This window comes from Castor canadensis, chromosome 9, assembly GCF_047511655.1.
Source record: "Castor canadensis chromosome 9, mCasCan1.hap1v2, whole genome shotgun sequence".
In the NCBI taxonomy this organism is placed as follows: Eukaryota; Metazoa; Chordata; class Mammalia; order Rodentia; family Castoridae; genus Castor; species Castor canadensis.
Genome location: NC_133394.1, coordinates 119,236,946 through 119,258,816, shown reverse-complemented (window position 1 = coordinate 119,258,816; position 21,871 = coordinate 119,236,946). Strand labels below are relative to the sequence as shown.

Genomic DNA, 21,871 nt, shown 5'->3' with positions numbered 1-21,871 from the left:
TACAATATGGATTTTTAAAGGAAATCTAAAAACAATAAAACAATTGAATATTTTTAAAGAAAAGTCAATAGAAATAAAGAAATTGTAACACATTTTTCCTTTTTTAATAAATACATAAAGCTCTTTACCATTTCCCTCAATTATTTTGATTAACATAATAATAGGATCTTTCAGAGCATCATTATACCAATTTTCACAGCCTGATGTAAAAGACTCATTTCACAGAAAGAATCAGGACTAGCATTAATAGATGAATGTCGATGCCACAACACAACAGTATAAGGCATATTTACACCATCTTAACATACAGAAACACCATAAACATACACAAAAAAAAATCGCACATCTGGAACAAAGAAAGTTCAATCTTCTAGACAGCTTACATTTATAGGCTTTGCCTGAAACTTATTTTTTTGCTTTAATTTTATAATATTTTCTTTCCAAGCAACAAACAGATCTTTCCTATTTCTTGTGTTTTATCTGTAACATTGTGCTCATGCAAAAAATAATACTTGTTTTATTGCATTAACATTTAAACAGTTTTAGATTTGGGACCTAAAACCATCATCTAAAATTTTTACTTGATGGTGCTTCACCCATATTGTCATTTTAGTTGGTGTGATATGATGATTTGTTTTTGGTGAGTTACAAAATGACAAACGTGTCCAGTTGGCCACAGTTCAAAAATCAGGATTCTCAGCTTCTTGATCATGCACATTTCACTTTCATTCCTGCAAAATGGTTTGAATTAGATAGATAAACCGTTTTGATTCAACATTTATTGGCTTCATTTTAAAATCATGTTTCAAAAACAACAACAACAAAATAATAATGAAATAAAATACTGTCCCACATCCACTGTTCACAAAAGGAAGAGCAGCAAAATTCACACCGACCATTAGTCAGGTGGTGCGATACTGTAGTAAACATTGAATGTCATCAAAATACCACAGGAATATAATCATAACTATAACCCATATTTCTGCAGCAGTTCAGATTGCCATTGACGTTTGCGCTCTGGAAAATAATCTGGAATGTGGATTTTTTTAAAATCCTGAATACACTTTTTCATTTCTTCTTCCACACTTAGCTTCTCACAGACTTTCTTTTTGGAAAGATTTGTTTCTCGAGACTTGCTGATGAGTGTCTGAAAGAGTTCACTGTTTCTGCGTTTGTCTGGTGGAGGCATCCACTGCACAGGTGCCTTTTTGGAGGGGCGATCCAATGTTAAGGTGTTAGGCTGGTGAGCTGTAGCCTGCTGAGCATTGGGTGGGTTGTCTTGGGGAGTACTGGCCTCTGAGTGGCTGTCACAGCTGGAAGTAGAGAGCTCATTACAAGAAGTCCCACTTTCACTTCCTTTATCTGTGACTTTTTCATGTTTCCTACTTTCATGTTCTTGTTTAGGTGACACTATTTTCTGAGGTGGTCCTAAAAAAGAAAAAGAAAAAGGGCAAAACAAATGAATAAGCTGTAAAATCATATTAAGTATTATATTTCTATTTTGAACCAAAAACATTTATCATAAGAAAAACACTGTTTGTTGCACTAGTCCACATCTGAGTGATTAAACCCAACACCTAGGGCTTCAGTGTACATTGAAACATGCCGTTTGGTGATTAATTATTCATTACAATAAAGTTCAAGAGGTTTGCTCAATGAGCATTTGTGCCATAACAGATCATTGAGAGCTTTATGTTAAAAAACATGTTTTTATTATTTACCAGCTCCAGAATTCTGAAAAAGATTATGTGTATATTTTGGTAGTCTTATATCTGTTTCATTAGACAGCTGGTTCATTTCTGTTCCAAGCACTGTACTGGGTGATGTCCTTTGTGTGCTCATTTTCCTGTTGTAAAGCAAGAAAATACCATTACTCTATTTTACAAAGTAGCAGTCTTTGCGCCCAGAGGTGCAATAGCATCATTTATGCTTCCAAGTGGGAAACTGATTTAAATCTTATCCTCAGTCTCTTAATCTTGCTTCCTGTTTATTTCCTTGGAGAGAATTATGAACTTACTATTAAAAAATATATACAGACCTAATATTATGCTGAGATTATATAGTGTTCTTCTAAAATATGAAGCTTAGCATTTGAGGTAAATTACCTAGGAGGACGATTTTCAGAAAGTGTTAGTTTGCAAAGATAATTATTTCAAATACACCAGCAGGTTACTTCCAAGAGGGAGCATATTTTATTTTCCTTAGCTCCACTGTGGGATTAGGACCTCCATTTAACTTTTATTGAACACTATCTCACACCCAGAACTATAATAAAACCTTGATTAAATGAGTCTGAACCATTCAGAGATCTCAGAGACCCAAGTCTTTTATGAACAAATTGTATGAATTAGAGTGAGAGGAAGTATTTTCAAACAACTGAGCAGGGGGTTCTACTGTGCAGCTAGGGTTAACAATGGTTCAATTTGAAGACTTTAGCTGGGTATTGGAGTCACTTGAAAATGATTTTTGATGCAGTGGGATGAACCCAGGCCACCTGATTTTATGAAGGTGACACCTGGATATTGGGGTATTTAGTGAATATGGGTTCAGCTGAAGTTATGATATGCCATGCAATCTAATATATATGAAATGAGTTAGTAACTGGCATGGGTAGCTCACTCAGAAGAGTGAGGGGACAAATCAACAGAAAAATTTTCCTATTTAAAAACAGAAGACACAAAGTCAGGCTCTTTCCTATAGTTCTAGGTGCTCAGAAGGCTAAATCAGGAGGCTCACTTGAGGCAGGAATTCAAAGCCACCTAAGCAATAGAATAAGAACCTGCCTCAAAAATAAGAAAAAGTAAGAAGCTAAAAAAGGCAAGAGTTCTTTTCATGTATATAATGGAGTAGAATTAAAGATTTTTAAAAGCTTAAGAACTTTTTGGAATGACATTTTATATTATGATTGTGGTGCTGATTACAGGACAGTATACATTTGTGAAAACTGATAGAATTGCATCTCTAAAATGAGAAGATTTTTCTGTTTGAAACATATATCTGATTAATTGGACTCCCCCCAAAATACTTAAATGTACCTAAATGTATCTATTAGAAGGAAGGTCTTAACCAATATTTCAACCTCCTTCATCTGCAATCTGGTAGAACTAGAACAAATGCTAATGCTTATGTCTTCTTAGGAAGAAAGTGAGTTAAGGTATTTTGAAAGTGTTTGTAACCATAGCCATCACTTTAAAAGTTGTTATTTTGTCTTGTTTTCATCTTCTTCCATTTTATTAAATTTCTTCTGCCAGTGATTGTGGGGGTAAGGCTAAGAATGAAGTAGGGAGGTGCACTGCTAACGCTCCATGGTGCGCTCACCAGGTCCTGTCTCTATCCTCCTCTGTCCTGAGTAGGCATAAAGGCATGGCATCTTCCTTAGGTTTCTTTGCCTTCTTGTCTCCAGTTGGATTTGGCCAATGATAAAGAGTAGCAAGACAACACACTCAACTCATCCTACTCCCAGGATTACTAGGATCTTGCTCATATACCTCCTTCTTTCTCTTCCCCTCTTCCTCCTCCATCTCCTCCTCCAGAAGGTACACACCTTCAGGTCTCCAAGCAATTATTCCTGGGGTACTGCCCACACTCTTGCAAACTATCAATATTAAACTCTCTCAAATTACTTAAGTGTGTGTGACTTCTCTTTCTCTCTGGATATGTGGCTAAGAGACCCACACTGACCATTAGTATCTTCTTCATTGTCTAGAAGGATCTGTTTTTATTGGTGTCATATCTTAGTGGTGATATTGGGAAATATCATGTTTGGAATATTACTGACAGGAGTCAAATCCTTGCTATGAAGTAAATACTGATCTGTGGCTTTAAGCAAGTTACTTAGCTTCTGTGTGCCTTATTTGCCTATTCATAAAACTGCAGCACTACTTTCCTCACAAGGTTATTTTGAGACTAGACAAGGTACCACATAAAGGAACCTGGTATAATTATTTTCAATAATGAAAGTATATCAAGGTGTATCAGTGGAGTGTTTTGAATGTACATATGTCAATGCTGATTCCTGCAGACTTTCAGTGTGCTGACGGTGTGTATGTGGAGATGCAGGCAGTGGAGATGCAACATGTGTTGATCTAATTATCTCTATGGATAAATATGTTTCCAAGCAAGCATGAAACTCACCTTGTGAACAAAGTGGAGAATGCAAAAAAAGTGGTTTTTACTATTTCTGTCAATCTTCTGCATCACCTTAAACCAGAAGCCCCCCCATCAGAAAACATAAGATTTTCATTCCCAATAATGAGTAAAGGATTAAGCTGCAAATACCCAAGCAAATCAATTCATATTTTAGATAAATGGGTGATGATGAAAATCCTTTCCTGTTAATAGGCAGAAAGATAGAGCACTAGACAGAAATACCTAAGCAGGAAAGTAATAACATCAGGATGGACACCACTATAGGATAGTAGATACCAGCAAAGGAAATGCTTCACTTTTTTTTTAATTAACTGAGAGAAAAAAATCTTTTTTTTTACAATATTGGGGTTTCATTTCAGGGCCAGGCAGGCATTTGAGGCATGTTCTCAGCCTTTTTTCACTTTAGTTATTTTTCAGATAGCATCTTGTGCTTTTTACCTAGGTCTAGCATCTGCCCATGATCTTCCTACTTATGCCTCCCATATAACTAGGATTAGAGGCATGAATTAGCATGCCTGGCTTCCTTGTTAAGATGAGGTTCTTGATAACTTTTTGCACAGACAGGCCTCATATTGTGATCCTCTTAATTTTTGCCTTGTCTGAGTACCTGGGATTACAGCCATGAGGCATCAAGCCAGATGAGAGAAAAAATTCTTAATGAGATAATCCAGGGATGACATAAAAGTTACACAGTTTGTATGTTAGTTAAATAGACTGTTAGTTTGATCATGGCATTGTAATTTATTGATGAAGATAAATGACCCCCAAAACACACGTGTAGATGTTGGCAATAAAACAATCAGTATACAACATATGTGTGATGGAAATGAATTATTTCCATCTTGTAAGACAGAAGATCAAGGAAGAATTCTTTAAAAAAAACATCAATAGGACCAGTGAAAAATTTTGTACTGAGCACCCACTATGTGCCAGACATGTGCTGGGATCAGGAAGGGCATGAAGATGCATAGTGTGAGTTCTCTTTTAATGAGGCTTACAAGCTTACTCTAATTCTGCATAGACTAGGATGCAAAGATGTGGAGAAAAGGACTGCCAAGTGTGTGGCCAAGGATCCCTATAGTTTTCAGAAAAGAAGTCCTAATTGAACTCCTCACACGGCCTTTAGTTTTCATCCAATTCTGTGTCCATGTCATTCACCATGCTTTTTAACACCTGTGTCACCTTCTCCTTTTCCTGCTCACAATTGATTGATTAGAACACGATCAAAGCACAGTCTGCTTTGTGGTATTTTCTAATTACTAAGTGCTCAAAGTGTGTAAGGCATTTTAGGATATTTTTTCTTTCTCCTTATGTAAAGTTTAAGATCTGTGCAAAAGGTGCTGGGGATCTGAATTTACTATGGGTTTAAGAACTGAAAAAACTAGATAGTTACACACATTAATGAGAATTAACCTATATGTTTCTAATTTTACTACTCCTATTTCACAAGTTTTCTGTGGCCAAGAAGGACTTCTGATGAGACTCAATAGGTTCAGAGGTTTATATTATGACTTAAAGGAAATGTTTGATTTTATTTCATGCACATATTTACAGGTATCTGAAAACATGAAAGTTCTCTATATAAGTCATTAGGCATAAGTAACAGTTTCCCTTTTATTTACTCCAGTCATTTAAAAAAATTCTACTTGATTAAGCATACTTTAAACATTATAGATAACCTAGTGGATTCAAATTAGGACTAAGATACTTAACTGACTTCTGTGTTTTATGATATAAAATTGAGAAAAATATTTCAGAGGAAATAATGATTTACTTTGATTGGCTAGGTTTCTTGTGGATGTCTGCTGCTAATTGTAGGTATCCAGGGTTAATTTAAAGCTTTAATTTTACATCATTCTATTCAGCAGTCCAAAACCAATTGAAATGCCTTAAACATCATAGGAATGATAATTTAAATATCATCAAGACCTGCATATATGAGAATAGCATGATCATTGTAACTTCTATGATGCCTCAAGTAATAATATAGAATTGAATTAGTTATCTCTTTGGTCTGTTTGAAGCGTTGTGTCTTGTGAATTGGGGCACCAAACAGACTTGGTTTAAAAAATAAAACATAGATGTGCTTTGGTGGTCTCAACAGCTAGGCTTTCTTCCACTACACAAACAAATCATCCTTAATTAATAAAGAATAGGCAACAAATCTGTGACTACCCAAAGTTCTTAGCTGAGACTTACCATTTAAAAGTTATTTTTTTAAAAAAAAAGTTCAATTCAGTGCATAGTTACACCCAAAAACCTTCAAATATTGGGACAATTACTTAACTTTGCATTTGCCAATTTGCCATGAAATAGACTAGGACAACAATGGTACATCCATAAAATGTTTTTCAATGGGAACAACAGCCTTGCTTACCCAGGAGACCTGCAGACAAGCTACCCAGGTTATCTCCCCACAGGCACTTTTGAAAGACACAGATGTGACACATATACACACACATATACACACATACTCTTTTATTATGCTCATAGTTTTCATCAGTGTGTGAATAACCTTTTTTTTTCATTTTTCTTTTATTATTCATATGTGCATACAAGGCTTGGTTCATTTCTCCCCCCTGCCCCCACCCCCTCCCTTACCACCCACTCCGCCCCCTTCTTCTCCCCCCACCAATACCCAGCAGAAACTATTTTGCCCTTATTTCTAATTTTGTTGTAGAGAGAGTATAAGCAATAATAGGAAGGAACAAGGGTTTTTGCTGGTTGAGATAAGGATAGCTATACAGGGCATTGACTCACATTGATTTCCCGTGCATGGGTGTTACCTTCTAGGTTAATTCTTTTTGATTTAACCTTTTCTCTAGTACCTGTTCCCCTTTTCCTATTGGCCTCAGTTGCGAATAACCTTGAAAGATTTGAATTTGAGCTTGACCAAGGCATTCCAACTAAGCAAGTACTCTGTGCTGGTTATGTAAGTTTAGAGTGTTTGGTCCACATTTAATATTTTGAGGTTGGTCCCTCAATTCTTTTATGTTATAAAATTCTGTAATTCTAAATGATGTAATGAATAGAAGAGATTTTTCTAAGCTGTAAAGTTCTAATAAAATATTAAGCAGTCAATGTTAAAAGGTTACCATGGATAGAAATTACCTTATGGAATAAGGAACCAAATTCAATTTCTGCTAACATACTTTATAGAATTTCAGGGATCAAGGATAATTTTCTATAAGTTCATTAGGGTGTAGTCCTAGGATATATTTTCAGCTTATATCTGTTTAATTCTATCTATTCTTATTTTTTAAACACCAGCAGTAAGAAGGATGCCTAGGATTGCTTAGTGCTTTCTGTTTTGGTTCACACCTCAGTTCAACAACTTATTAAACTTGTTTTCTCCAGCAAGTTTCTTATGTTCTTTGGAATCCAGTTTCTTAATGTTTAAATTTGAAAGGGTTATGGCAAGGATTCAATAGATGTGAAGTATTTTGAGTGAGTGTGGTATGTGTAAATGCTCAAAAATGTTTATTGTTATTTGGTATAAGAATCCATCTGACCACCACATGAGGCATTTTCATTTATTTGAATATTGACAGTATTGACTGAGGAATCCAAACACTTCCATTCTAATTCTGACTGTGTGAATTAACTATACACACAGGAACTGCAGTCAAATGAGATAATATATGAGAAAGCAATTTAAAGTGTTAAAATTCTACATTAGTAAACTGTTATTAGTTTATACTCTAGAATCACCTACTATATAGAGATTCAGATGTAAAATTTTCATGTAGAAAAGGAGTTTATTGAATATATTAATACACAAGGATCCTATTATAAGTTATCAAAAATTTGTTAATTAAAAGCAATGGTAAGGATGGAGATCTTGCTCAGGGTGATACACTTGCCTAACTTGCATGAGGCCCTGGGTTCAAACTCTAGCACTGCAAACAACAACAACAACAGTAATAATAACAGTAAAAACATTACATTCAGTAAAATAAAATGCAAGACACCACAATGATCCAAAACTTGTGAAACTCAGCAGAACAAAGCTTTTGACTAATTCAATTGGACTTATTACATTGAAATAAAAGGGAAGAAAAAGATAGCTTTTCTCAGTCATTCGAGTAGATAATATGGTATCTAAACTACATATTAATACATTTGCCTTTAAAAAGGCCACATTTCTGGGTAATTCTGGATGTGGACCTCTTCAATAAGAGTATCTCTAAATTTCTTCTTTTAGTACAGAAGCATTTCTAAATAAGTTTGTATACAACTACACACTTGAGAAAACCTTTCATTTTCATCTCTTTACCTGCCAGTGATGATAAAAAAGACTAGGTAGGTAAAATTTTTCTGCAACCAGCATAATTCCCAGAAGGGCAATTATCCTTTAATAGTATTAAACTCAATGGTGTGTGAATGGTTATGTGGCACTTGAACAGAATGAACCAATCCATCTTAAATATTAGCACCACATGCTTCTAAGAATTAGGCAGTTGAGTCAAAGAGAAAAAAAAACTCCATTTGATTCCACAAATGTATGATGTACAAGGAATAGTATTTGTTACAAGGAGAGGACACACATGTGACACCCCTCACAGCCAGAGTCCCTGACATCAATTAGTCCAGACTTGTACTAATAAAATAAATAAGCAAATGCAATGCTTTAGGAAAAAAATGTGAGAGAAAATACATTTAGTGGAGCATTTAAGGGAGTTTCCAAAAGAAACTTCGTCTTCCCCCAAAGATTCAGAGCTTGTTTCAAATGTTGTTTTCAGCTTAAAACCTTCCATTTCCATATTTGAATGTGATTTTTTATGTTTTTTATTATTATTTAATGACCTATAGAAGTTTGTTTGAGTCTATCTCAAAATACTGTTTTAAGTAATTGTTATTTCTGTATTCATTTAAACTTTCCTCCTCCTTTTGTTTTGCCTCACAAAACACACATAACACACACATACATACACACACATACACACACTGTAACACTGTTGGCAGAGATTTTGTTTTATGGTTCTAGCTCAAGTGGTAGAACTTCAGAACTTTATTATAAATTTTTAATAGAATATATTCACTATACAGATGGGGGGATTCATAATGACAATTCCAATTAGTCTTATATTGTATATTATTTACATTGCCCCCATTGTCTCTCCCCCTCATCCCCTCCCCAACCCACTTAAAGCAATTGCAAGTGGTTTTTTTAGTTCTGTTTCATATAAGTATACGAAGTCCATCAACCATATACTGTCACCTTAGTCTCCTTCCTTTATCTTCCCCCCTCCCACTAGTACTCCCTCTCCCAGACACACAGCCTATTTTACAGTCTTGATTTTCATTATTAATATTTAAGTCAATGCCCAAAGTGGTGTCTCAATATATACCCACAGTGAGTGTGCTTTACTTTGGTCTGTTCAATCCTTTGAATGCTCTCCCTTACCCCTTTACCCCCCACACCCCCGTTTTTCAACAGCTTTCAATACACATCCTCATATCCTCTACCTTCACATCTGTGGTATGCGATATTACTGATGCTCTATCTTTCTCTTTTCCTTTCCCTCTTTCCCCAAGTTCCATAGACTAGAAGCACCACCCGTGACTAGGTCCATAAGAATTCAGTAACTGTAAAACTGCATTAGCTGAAATTAGTAATAACTGCAAAACAATGTCTAAGCACACAGATTGTTTTATTCTCAGAGAAATTCTTTCTTTTCTGTTTTGTTTTGTGTTATTTTAACTATAAAAGATAAACCCAAGTATAACTAGGTGGCACAACAAAGGCAAACAAATTACAAGGGAGCAGACTAAAGTAAAGCTTTCATAATGATCCATAAGAAGGACTTCATAGTCTAGTCGCTGAGTTACTGAAAATAATAGTCCTTTGAGAAAGTCCCTACATTATTCCTTTTTCTTTTTTTTTTTTGAGAACCATGAGAACCATACATGGGAGTAAAATGATTTTCTTTGTTCTGCAATTGATTTCTACGTCACTTACACAATTGTACCTGATGCTTACACCTAAATATGTCCAGTGGAAAAGAATTAGGTGTTCACTTGTCCTCTCAAATGCAAAATTGTTAGGCACCTTGTGAGGAATCTATGTTTAAAACCTACCACATTTTATCCAAGGGAGCTAGGATTCTATGTTATGTTCATCCTTCTTGTGCATAATACAAAGAAACAAACAAACACAGCCACAAAGATGTCTAGGCTCCTTTAGGATCCTAGAATTAAAACTGGAAAACAATTCCCTCCTTACTTCAGGTTCCTACATCTGAGTCTCCCACTCTTCATTACTGATGCTGTGAGAGATTTTATTTCTTTTTCACATGCCAAGTAGCCTTCTAATGACCTCCTTATTCACAGGTACATAGTCTATGAGGTGGATGATTTATCAGTTCTTCAAATTTGTGAACAAAAGCCTATACTTGTTTGTTCTGCATCTATAAACCATGGATCATAACACCTACAGGTGTTTGGCAAGGATTAATGATATGTTGTCTCTACAACTTATCTGATGGCTATGAGTGGGAAAAAGCTGCTCTGTAAATACAGGTTGGGGGTGCACTTATGATGTGTTGCATATAACAAATTTATGTGAGCATAAAACTATGCTGGTTGTAAATTATGTTACCTGTTCTACACTACTAAACCGCTGCCTTAAGCCTGAGATAAAACTCTTGGTGACAACAGAGGAAGTAGAGTTTGTGAGGAGGAAAGAAAACAAAACAAAACCCCAAATGGGCTAACCCTCTGGGGTTTGAAGAGCAGAAGCAATCCTGGCAGAAAGTCAGAGTTCAGGGGATTTTTATTTCTTGGATCCTTTCAGATCCTGAGTGCCTGCTTGCCAATAAATGTTTTCAAGTATTTCCAATAATGTTCAGTGAGATGCAGAATCTTGTAGCTTCCATGCCATTTAACCCACGTGCCACCTCTTTTTACTTTGAGATTTATAAATGTGAGCATCTTATGGAGAAAACTCAGTGCAGAATCACGCTAACAAATGCAAAGTGGAAGCATATATGCACATAGAAGAGTGTAATTTCACTATGTGGTATGATAAAAAAAAGTGCCCCATCTTTGAAAATAGCAAAACTGTGCTTGAGGTCAAGTACTGATACCCACTAGCTAGGTCTTTAAAATTCATTTTCCTATTCTGCTTCTTAAGAAGGATGAAAAATATGACATCTTTCTGAAAGGGTACCTTTATGTCAGTATGTGTGTGAGGAAGAGCTTTGTAGTAGTCTTAAAAGTGGCCCCAGAAGAGAGCAAGTCCTAATGCCCAGAATCTCTAAATGTTATTCTGTATTACAAAGGCTTCCCAGATATGAATAAGCATTTTGAAATGTCGAAATTATTTGGAATATACTTTGGATCCTAAATTCAATTACAAGTATCTTACAAGAGAAAGGAAAGGGAAGATATGATACACAAAGAGGAAGGGGAGGAAATGTGACCAGGAAGGCAGAAAATATTGGAGTGATGCAGCTAAACAACAAGGAATCCAGGCTAGGCACAAAAAGTTGGAAGAAGCAAGCACCATTTTCCCCTAGAACTTACAGTGGAGCCCTCCTGACACCTTGATTTCAGCTCAGTGAAACTCATTTCAGACTTCAGTCCTCCAATGCTGTGAGAGACTAAGTTCCTGTTTGCACAAGCTGTCAAGTTTATGATAGTTGTAGCAGCCATTAGGAAGTAATACAAGTCTATTTAGTCTAATACCTGGTTCTTGGTAGAAGGTAAGTTGTATCATCCTATATAAGTGAACATAATATAATCCTTAATGACAGGATTATATTAGATTAAAATCTTTCATTAGCTCTGTCAGATTGTCATCCTGTTTCTGTATAAAGTCCTGCTCGAATGATAAGCCTAGAATATTAAATTGCAAATAATTCTATTTTGGGGGTATCCCTAATGTTAGAAAATTCCTATCTGCAGTTGTAATTTGTCATTTCCAAAAAAGCCACTCAGTAGTCATATTTATATCTTTTAGAGCAATATAGACTGATTCTAGTCCCCTCTATCAACTAATAGTCCCCAGCATTTTGAAAAAAATGGTTATAGCATACATATTCTAAGTTCTCCCCAGCTTTATAAATGAACCATTATTTGAATGAGGTTTATAGTCTCCTCACCTCATCTCTATTTCCATATACACTATTTTCTTTCTCTTTCTACAAACATACAAACAAAGCCATCCACCCACCATTCCAACACATTCACACACATAAAACATGCGTTATAATTCATTGCGCACTCCACACACATCTCTACTCCCTGGTCACACCTTGAGGTTCTGATTCTATGTTTTTGCTGTCTTCTACAATTCAAAAATAGTGTGCCAAAAGATAGTCTCACTATTCTTTTCCCTCAAAACCAGTTCCTGTCAATATGCCTTCTATTTTTCTTTTCTTTTTCTTACAAAGGCATCATACTATTTGTAATTACCCAGATTTGTAAACTCGGACTCATCTGCACTATTCCAGCTCCTACTCCTCTATGTTTCACTCCCCGTATGTATGTTACTTCATCCTATCACATGCACTTTCACAGCACCTCCATCAACGGCCTCTCAGAGTCTGCATTCTCACGGTATGATCCTCATTAGTTCTTGCTGAATCCATTGGAAGGATTCCTAGAGATCCTTTCAGCTCTAATCTTTGTATGCATCATCGGAGAACTCTAACATTTAATACTTAATCATAAAACTAACTCTTTAAAAAATGTACATTTTAGGTTACTGTTGGGGGAATTTGGAGTGATTCAAGCAGAAAAATACATAATCAGAGTATGTTTCTGAGAAAACCATTATGAGAATAATATGTCAAATTTGAAAAATGAAGAGATTTACTGCTTTTCTAACAGCAATATACTCCCATTCCTTGAGGCCAGTGTGGTGTTGTTGGTCCAATATTATTACTATAATTGGTCTAGACTGAGCTTCTCATCCATTCCTGTGGTCTGGGGTTGGGGGAGAGAACTGTTTCAAGAAATAGAACTGTAAGGTAAACACAAACATACACATACACAGTCATTTACATTTCATTACACAGTGTAACTAATACATAAATCATTATATTTTGTAGTTAAATTAGTATTGTACACCATCTGATAGCAGCTTGTTACTGTGTGTCACCATTTCCTGTATAGTTGCTAGATATAAGAGATAAGGAGCTAAGAGGGACAAACTTAGCAGTGAAATCAGGACAATTTTTTTCAAGTGCCAGAGTTCAACACCAGGGCCTTGCACATGCTATCAGTCTCAGTCCATGACAATTTTACTTAGTTCATATTTTACCAAGTGAGTTAAAGTTTGTAAAAACAGGCAACATTTATTGAATACTTACAACTGACCAGACACCATGCTTCAGGTACTACACACAACATTTCATTCACACCTCACAGTAACTAATAAAGCAGGTGCTTATTGTGCCTATTTTTCACATGAAGAAACTAAGTGTTAGAGAAGTTGTGAAATTTGACAGTTTACGTTTGGAAGAGGCAGAGACAGTATCCACACTTATCTCTGTCTAACTTCAGAGCTTATGCTGAGGTAAACTCTGATATAAACTGCCTCAAAATTCCAGAGAATCATATCAAAACCAGCTTCCTTGCAATCCTAAACCAGAGCTGTCATTACTCATAAATCTCATCCTCTTATAAGATTAAAGTAAGGTGCATACTTGTGAAAATTTGGTGATAAAAGTGCTTAGCTTTACCTGAATGGTATCATCTACTTAGGTCATTTGCAAAACAGCATAATTTTATATCACATCTGGCTATCTTAAAAAGTAAATTTAAAAGGCTATACCTATGAAAAGATAAACTATTTTCTAACTCATTTCACTGTACTATTACTGGGACCCAGACACATTAACCCAGTTGTCTCTATTTATCAAATTAAAATTTTTCTCACTTTAAAACAAATTCTGAAGTTGTACTGTGCTATGAAGCACATATTTCTATGAATTCAGACTTAACTAATCTGAAGTCCAAAAGGCATTTTACATTTATTAGATGGGTCCAAATTAAAACACAAGCATGGTTAAAAGGAAAGTTATATATTTGTAATGTGAATACTAATTTAAAATTTGTAGTGAAATTGGATAAACACATAGACTGTAAAAGGAACTTCATGATGAAGGAACAGAGAGGACAAGAGAATTATGTTAAAACTGTGGCTTATCAGGTACTATAATTTCTAAAATATCAAAGTTACATTTGTATCATAAAGTACCTTTAAGACTTACACTTTCAATGATGAGTACCTCTTGATCAGGAGAGGTTCTGACATAAGGCTAGAAATTTCTGCTCAGAGTTTCCAGAGCTTAATTAAACAATGAACAGATTCTGTCAGCATTGAGCTGCCTTGAGCTTTTCATGTCACTTCATAGTGCACTTTAGTCTAAACCTAGTGTTTCAATAGGAGCAGCAGCATCAATGTTCTTTTCTGACATTAAAGCCTTAAAACTTAAAAAGCAGAAGATTGTGAATGCTGCTAATAAAACCATTATAAGATTTAAAGATACACTGGTTAAATCTTCCATGTGGATCAAACAAAATAGTTATGTCACAGAAGAATATTGCATTTTAATACTTTTAGAAAACCAGTTAATTACCAGATGTATGTGTCATTATTCATTAAGAGCCGGGAGATAGAATTTTCTAAATTTATGAGGCACTAGTAATAGATTACGCTCTTGGTATGACAACTATCTATGAAGTGCTAAAAAAAATAGGATTCATAAAAATGCACTGTTTTGATTTCATGTAGTTCGGTGAAAGTAATCAGAGGCTTACTCATTGTTCACTTCATAAAAACTACTTAATACATGTGCCATTTGAAAGATTTCAAATATATGCATTTCTTTTAGAATGAAAATATCCCTAATAAGGATCTAGAATGGTTAAATAGTCATTAATGAGAACTCAAAACTAATATAATCAATTTAGTACACTTATAACTGCTTATTAACATTACAGAAGTATCAAAAACTCCGTTAAACTATTGATTAGGGGCTCATACTCCTTTGCTTGAATGGCCAGCTGCTGTGTTCACTTTCAATGTGCTCTGAACAGTTTTGTACACACAACTGCAAGGTAAAGGCCAAAGTTCATCTAGAAGACAGAAAAAATTCTATGATTATAGATCATAGAACAATGAAAATCATGTTTGCTTTTTGTTGCTTCTGTCAATTTATCTTTGTTAATTACAATAAAGCAACTATAAAAACTACAACAAATATTTAGTATTATGCGTTTAAATTGCTCTACTTTTGATAATTAAAAGATTATTTTATAATTCAATTTTTGGTAATAGAGGTTTTATTAAAAATACTGCTTTTTAGCACATCACGTTCTAGAGAACCCAAACTAAAGCTAATTACGGGAAAACTGAATCGAATCCACATTAATTTAATTAGTGGTATGTGTTTATAGACTCACCGAGAATATAGCATTGATTTTATAGAGAACACAGAACTTATATACCTGCATGGTAGAATGATATGATCTAGAAGGGATAAGAAAAAAAGCAAAAGGGAGGGAAGTGATGCAAGATGTAGACCATTTTTTTTATATTTTCCAATGTCTTACAAAACCATTTAGGGAGGAAGCAGGAGAGAGATAAGAAGAGAGGAAAAGGGAAAGGAAGGAAAGGGGAGAGAGAAAGAGTGAGATGGAGAGAAAGATAGAGAGGGATAGAGAGAGAGAGAAAAAAAAGAGAAACTATCCAATTTGGGATAGGGAAGAAGTAGGGAACAAGATCTAATTTTTACTTCTTAAGTGATTACCTTAACTTGAATAGGGTGATGGTTGTGGTAACAGAAAGAAGTAAAAAATATGAGATAACTTTAGCATGTAAAAAAATAGGATTTAGTGATGACTTGGTTGTGTGTAAAAAGGAGGTGACTATAAGGGAAATAGACATCTCAGTGATAGTGCTTAGGTTCCTGACCTTCATAATAGACTGGATGGCTTGATGTATTGAGACAGTAGATATTGGAATAAAACAAGACTTAGGTTGGGGAAAGGAAACATGAGTTCTTTACTTGTAAATCTACTGGATTTGGAGGGCTTAACACATCCAGACAGAAATTCAGATAAGCTTTTGGACATACACTTGTCTAGATCTCAGAAAAGAAGTTAGTCTCTCAATCTAAGAAAGAAGACAAAAATATGAAGGAAAATGTTGATAAAATAAATAAGTTGTAATATTAAAAGGTTACTAGCAATCTAGAACCAACATCCAGAGAGTTATAGCAAGGGCCCTAAGAGGGCTGATAGGAAGTTATAGCATACCCGGGATATTGTCTTATTCAGATAGGAACTATAGATGCTGGTTAAATCCAAAAGTAAAATAAAACAAGTGAATAGTAAAAAACAAACAAACAAACAAACAAAAAATATATATATATTCAAAGCTTTCATAAAGTAAGTATTTTACCTTAACACTGATTAAGAGGGAAGGGAGGGCGTGAACACTAACAACCCCCAGAGGCATTATTCTATATTCCAATCAGACCTTGCTATGGTAGAAAGCACTGACATTCTAAAAAACACAAAAAGAATATTATATTTTTCTTTTTCTTTCATATCATTTTGCTAAAATGAGTGCATAGGAAAAAAAAAAGAGAAACCCACAGTTTTTTTTTTCTCATCAGTAAGTTTTCACACATCAGTGAACTGAAGGGAGGGCATATTGGTAGAATGTGAGTATATTAGGAAGTGGAATAAAAGCATTAAGTTTGTTTTATGCAAAGTTTCACTCTTCTGGCAAGAAGTAGTATGCAAGGGAATGACAATTGTGTAACTTTGGTGATTCTACATACAAATAGAATGCTCTCGTGTTTGCATTTCAAATTGACATTGCATGATGTTATGGTTTAGAAATGAAATAACCCTCGCAGGCTCATGTATATAACGCTTGGTGCTCAAATGGTTGATCCAATTACTGAGAGGTGATTGGAGCATAAGATCTCTGCCATTGTCAATGGATTAATTCATAGATAAATTCCTAATTTGATGGCATTATTAGCAGGTTCTGGAAACTTCCAAAGAAGAGGACTAGTTAAGGGAAGTAGGTCACTAGAGGTATGTTTTGGGGCACTATATCTTGTCCTAGTCCTCTTCTGTGCTTCCCAGCTTTCATGAGGTGAGCAATTTTTCTCTGTTACATATTCTTCCACTGCGATGTTCTGTTTCACCACATCTCAAAGGAGCCAAAAAGACCATGAACTTCAATCTCTGCACAGTGAGTCAAAGTAAATCTTTCCTTCTTTGAACAGTTTCTTTCAGGTGTTTGCCACAGTGATGAAAAACTGACAAACACATGCAATGTAAATATAAATGGTAAAAATCATATTAATCATTCAAAATTTTAAATTTTCTTTATTTAGGGCAATATCAAATGAAAAATAAGAAAATGTTACACACAGACACAAAATCACTATACAAGTTAAGAGAGAAACCACAGAAGAATGCGAAAAGCTTCATCTTTTTTGTACTTTTAACAAGTTTTTCTCTCTGATTTTTGAACAAAGGATTTCATATTTCCATTTTTCATTGAGCCATGAAAATTATATCAACAAAAGATTTTGGCCATTTTTATTTTAAAATGGATACTAGTGAAGCTACTATATACTAAATCCTGTAATACACACACAAATTGAAAGAAATTATAGCTTTAAATAAAGAACATTGTAGTCTCAAATATATTTAATTGAAATTAAAAAATGCTAAAAATAAAACAGTCAACTAAGCATTCAACTCAATGACTGGAATATAGAAAATAACAAAAAATAGAAGCAATATACAAGAAAGGCCAATAATACAGGAGGAAAAATAAATAAAATATAAAGGTTGCTATTAAAAAATAAAGAGTTTAGTGACATGTCTGATAAAAAGAAAGAAAATGTAATTAAGATTGAGAAAATAGGAATAATTAATAGCAGAGTATTTAAAATAATGGAAATATACCATTAGTAACTGAGCATCAATAAACTTCCGATTAATAACCTAAAATAAACAAGTCATTAAATTTGGCTCACTAAGGAATATAAAACACAAGGAAATACATATAAATAAAAGAATGAGAAATAATTTCAAGATGTAGTCCTAAAAGGGAAGCATGTACAAATGGTTTTATAGAAACAAATCTTTAGGGAAATGATAAGATCTCTGTTATACAAACTCACTCAAAGAATAGAAAGTAAAGAAAGTTTTGCCATGAGTTCTAGAAGCCTGAATATTCCTGATACTATCAAATCAAAACACACATAAGAAAGAACAGTATTGGTCCATCTACGTTCTGAGCCTAGGTATAAAAATCTTAAATAAAACATATATAAATTGAAGCTAACAATGTATCAAAAGAATAATATATAATGTATAATTAAATCATCATTGTCTCAAAAATGACAGTTCATGACCAGTAAGTCAGAAATAAATGCATAGCACCTATTATGATCATTCATCAATATAGTACTGAAGGACAAAGTCAATATAAAGTAAAGACAATATTCAATACATACTCATTCAAAATGAACGTTAATATTGGGAAGGAGAAAAAGGAAAACATCATTATGTTCAAGTAATATGATGATCTATCTGCAGCTGAAAAACTCCTAAGAGAGTTTTATAAGGAGGTTGGGCACAGGATTGACATACAAAAATCAAGCACTTTCCTGTCCATCTGCAATATTAACTTTTTTAAAGTCTAGAAAATTAACCATGTACACTGTAGTAAAACAAATTTCAAATTTACTTTGTGTAAACTGAGTAAGAAATATGTGAAGAAAAAGTTGGATCTTTGGGACTGTGGACTCAGTGTATGAACTCGATGCCAGATTGACAAAAATCTCAATAAAATATTTTATATGATTTGAAAGACTGCAATAATTTGGAAAAGGAAATATACAAAAATAAGCTATAATGTTTTGAAACAGAAAAATATGAGGGATTTACCTTCCTAGATATGAAATCATACATTACACCTTTACCATAATTGTAACAATGTGGAGAATTACATCAGTGAAAGTAGAGTAGAAAGTGAAAAACCAACTCAAGTATCTGCAGAAATTTCAATGAGGTGCATTAAGGCAAGAGGCTATCCATTTACACATATGTAAATATATACATATATTACTACTTCATACCATATATAAAAATATCCAAAGATACACTGTCACATTAAATACAAGCAACAAAATCAGGAAACAACTCAACAAATATAATACATTCTGACCCAACTGAGAGACAGCATGCATGCAATTTAATAGAGACAAACATGTCACATTAACTAGTGATAAAAGCATTGAAAGAGCTGGATTTGCCTTGAGAGAGAAGTGATTTTGTTATTGCTGCACCCTAAAATTTAATATACCATGTCACAGATATAATTATACAATTGCAAGTCACTTGAACTCTCCCTATGTTGGATTCCTAATTTATAAAACAGAGATTAGTATTCTAAAATGGAGAAGTAAATCTTCAAAGGCATTGCAATTGCTAAAGTATGATATGAATGTTGTATCATCTCTTTCATGTATTTGATCAAACCATCTTCTCTGTGAGTTCCACCCTGCTACCTTATTTCAAATCGCTTTTCCATTGTTGACTCCCTTCCTGATTCCCCCATATATGTGGTAGAATTTTTTTGTCATGTTTCTCCTAAATTTGTTTCTACTCCACTAGAATGCAAGCTTCAGCATTGTTACAGTGCATAATCCAAAATATCATAGGTATTTAAAAATATTTATCAAATAAGTAATTCAAGCAGAATGGGTGGTAAGGGAGGGGGTGGGGGTGGGGGGAGAAATGACCCAATCCTTGTATGCACATATGAATAATAAAACAATAAAAAAAGAGAATGAATTATTGAAAAGACAAGTATCCTTCATTTATATCTTACATCATTAGAATACAGAATTGGTTTTTCTCCAAATGTGTGAGTCAACATGTAAAGTTAATATATGTAAACAAACATGGATGCCTTTAATTCCATAGAGAGGGGAAACTTCTGCCAGCATACGACACCTTTGCCAACTGCTACACAAGCACTGAACGGAAGATAACAAAAATTCCTTTGTAACAGAAAAGCACACTGTTTTCTCTACTTGACGCCTAGGATAATGCTGAAAAATGGAATTGCTTTGCCTGAGGAGTTTTATTAGGTGTTGCAAGCATGGGGCATGGCTTGCTGCTGAGTTACTAGCGGTATAAGCGCAGGCAGAGTAAGGCTGAGAATCTAGGCCCAAAATCTGGCTGAAGCTGATCGCACATGTAGTTGGTGGCATCAGAGCTTGATGTGGAACTCAGGAGGCAAGCATTGAAGAAATCCCAGGAGAATGTGATAGGCTCAGAAACCTGTGTCCACTACAGAGTTTTCCTGTGGGGTAGGAAAAGTGAACACAGCCTTCAGGAAGAGGTATTACTTAACTTTCTTAGAAGTTTTCTCAATTTCCCCAGCAGTTATCTCTCTACTTTTCTTTCCTCTGTTGGAGCATCATTTCTGATCATTACCATAATTGTAACACAGTAATTGCATTCAGTGTTTAATCAAAGCCACCATTAGTCATTATTTTTACAACAGTTTTACTGAGTCAATACCAATTGGTGTCATCTCTCACATTTGCCCCTGTGTATCCTGGCACTGTGAAGGACCAACTAGTTGAGGAAGTAATTACCTGGCTGCATGGCCACAGGGACCTTCAGAAAACTGCATCACCACCAGCATGTATCTTAACGAGTGGCTTTTAATCTTCACCTTCACCTCTTATCAGTACTTCTGTAAAATGAAGGCTTCCCTAATTTGAATCATCATTTCAGGCCACAAGAGAGAGAATACAATTACATCAAAAACTGAAAAATAGCACCAAATAACAAGTTTGGTATTCTCCAAAAACACAGTGTATGCAAATTTTTATCCTAAAAGAAAATGTTCTTGTCCAGGAGTGGAATAACTGGACTACAATTACTGAACTCCTGTGCCTCTCAATGTCTGGCAGATATATTGCCCTGCCTTTCAATTCATTTGTCCTCATAAAAATCATGTGAAATCTCCTCTTACCTATAAATATTACAACTACTGAATAAATTAGAGGCGGAATCTTCATAACAGGAGTTAGAAACAAGGCTGGGGAGAATGTGTTTATTTTTACAGAGCTTGTCAGCTTTGACTTGATAATTGGTATCAAGATAGATGAAGTTACAGTTTGAGGCCCATCTTTAGTTCACAATCTATGTCTCTTGGGCAATATGGGAATGATTCGATTTGTTCGTTTGTTTATTAAGACACATTGTTTCTCTTGCATGCAGATTTATTTGACAGTTCATTATTTTAGAAATGGCATGAACTTCCTGTTTAAGTCCCTAATAGAAAAATTAAAACAAAAAGAATAAAAATTGGTCTAGAATCTTGGATTTTTACCTCCTCACAAGCAATAATATTTAATGAGCTGTTAAAATGGGATTTCTGAAAGATTTTTATTATGCATACACAGCAGGGCTTGCTTTACAATGCCTTCTCTTGCAATGAGAAACAGAGAAAAGAGATGTGATGGGCTGGTGCACTTAATAAAAGAAGATGAGATTCAAAATTTCTGTTCAAATGCAAGATACCCACTAGAGAATATCAAGTTCAAGTATGATTTCCATCTTTTTGAGTTCATTCTTTGAGCTAAGTAAACATTTTATTTTATAGAGTTCAGAAAAAAGGCCTCCTTTCTTACTCTTTTGCCACATACATAATTTG

The 21,871-nt window shown here is 34.6% G+C and overlaps 1 protein-coding gene across 1 annotated transcript in view; it reads right to left on the bottom strand.

Moving 5' to 3' along the window:
- Window positions 1-82: 82 nt before the first annotated feature.
- Window positions 83-21,871, bottom strand: part of Kctd8 (potassium channel tetramerization domain containing 8) — a 251,625-nt gene continuing 229,836 nt past the window's right edge. Inside the window, exon 2 of the mRNA XM_020151093.2 lies at window positions 83-1,428. Coding sequence (XP_020006682.1) covers window positions 968-1,428 — 461 coding nt within the window. The 3' untranslated portion in view covers window positions 83-967. The remainder of the gene's footprint in view (window positions 1,429-21,871) is intronic.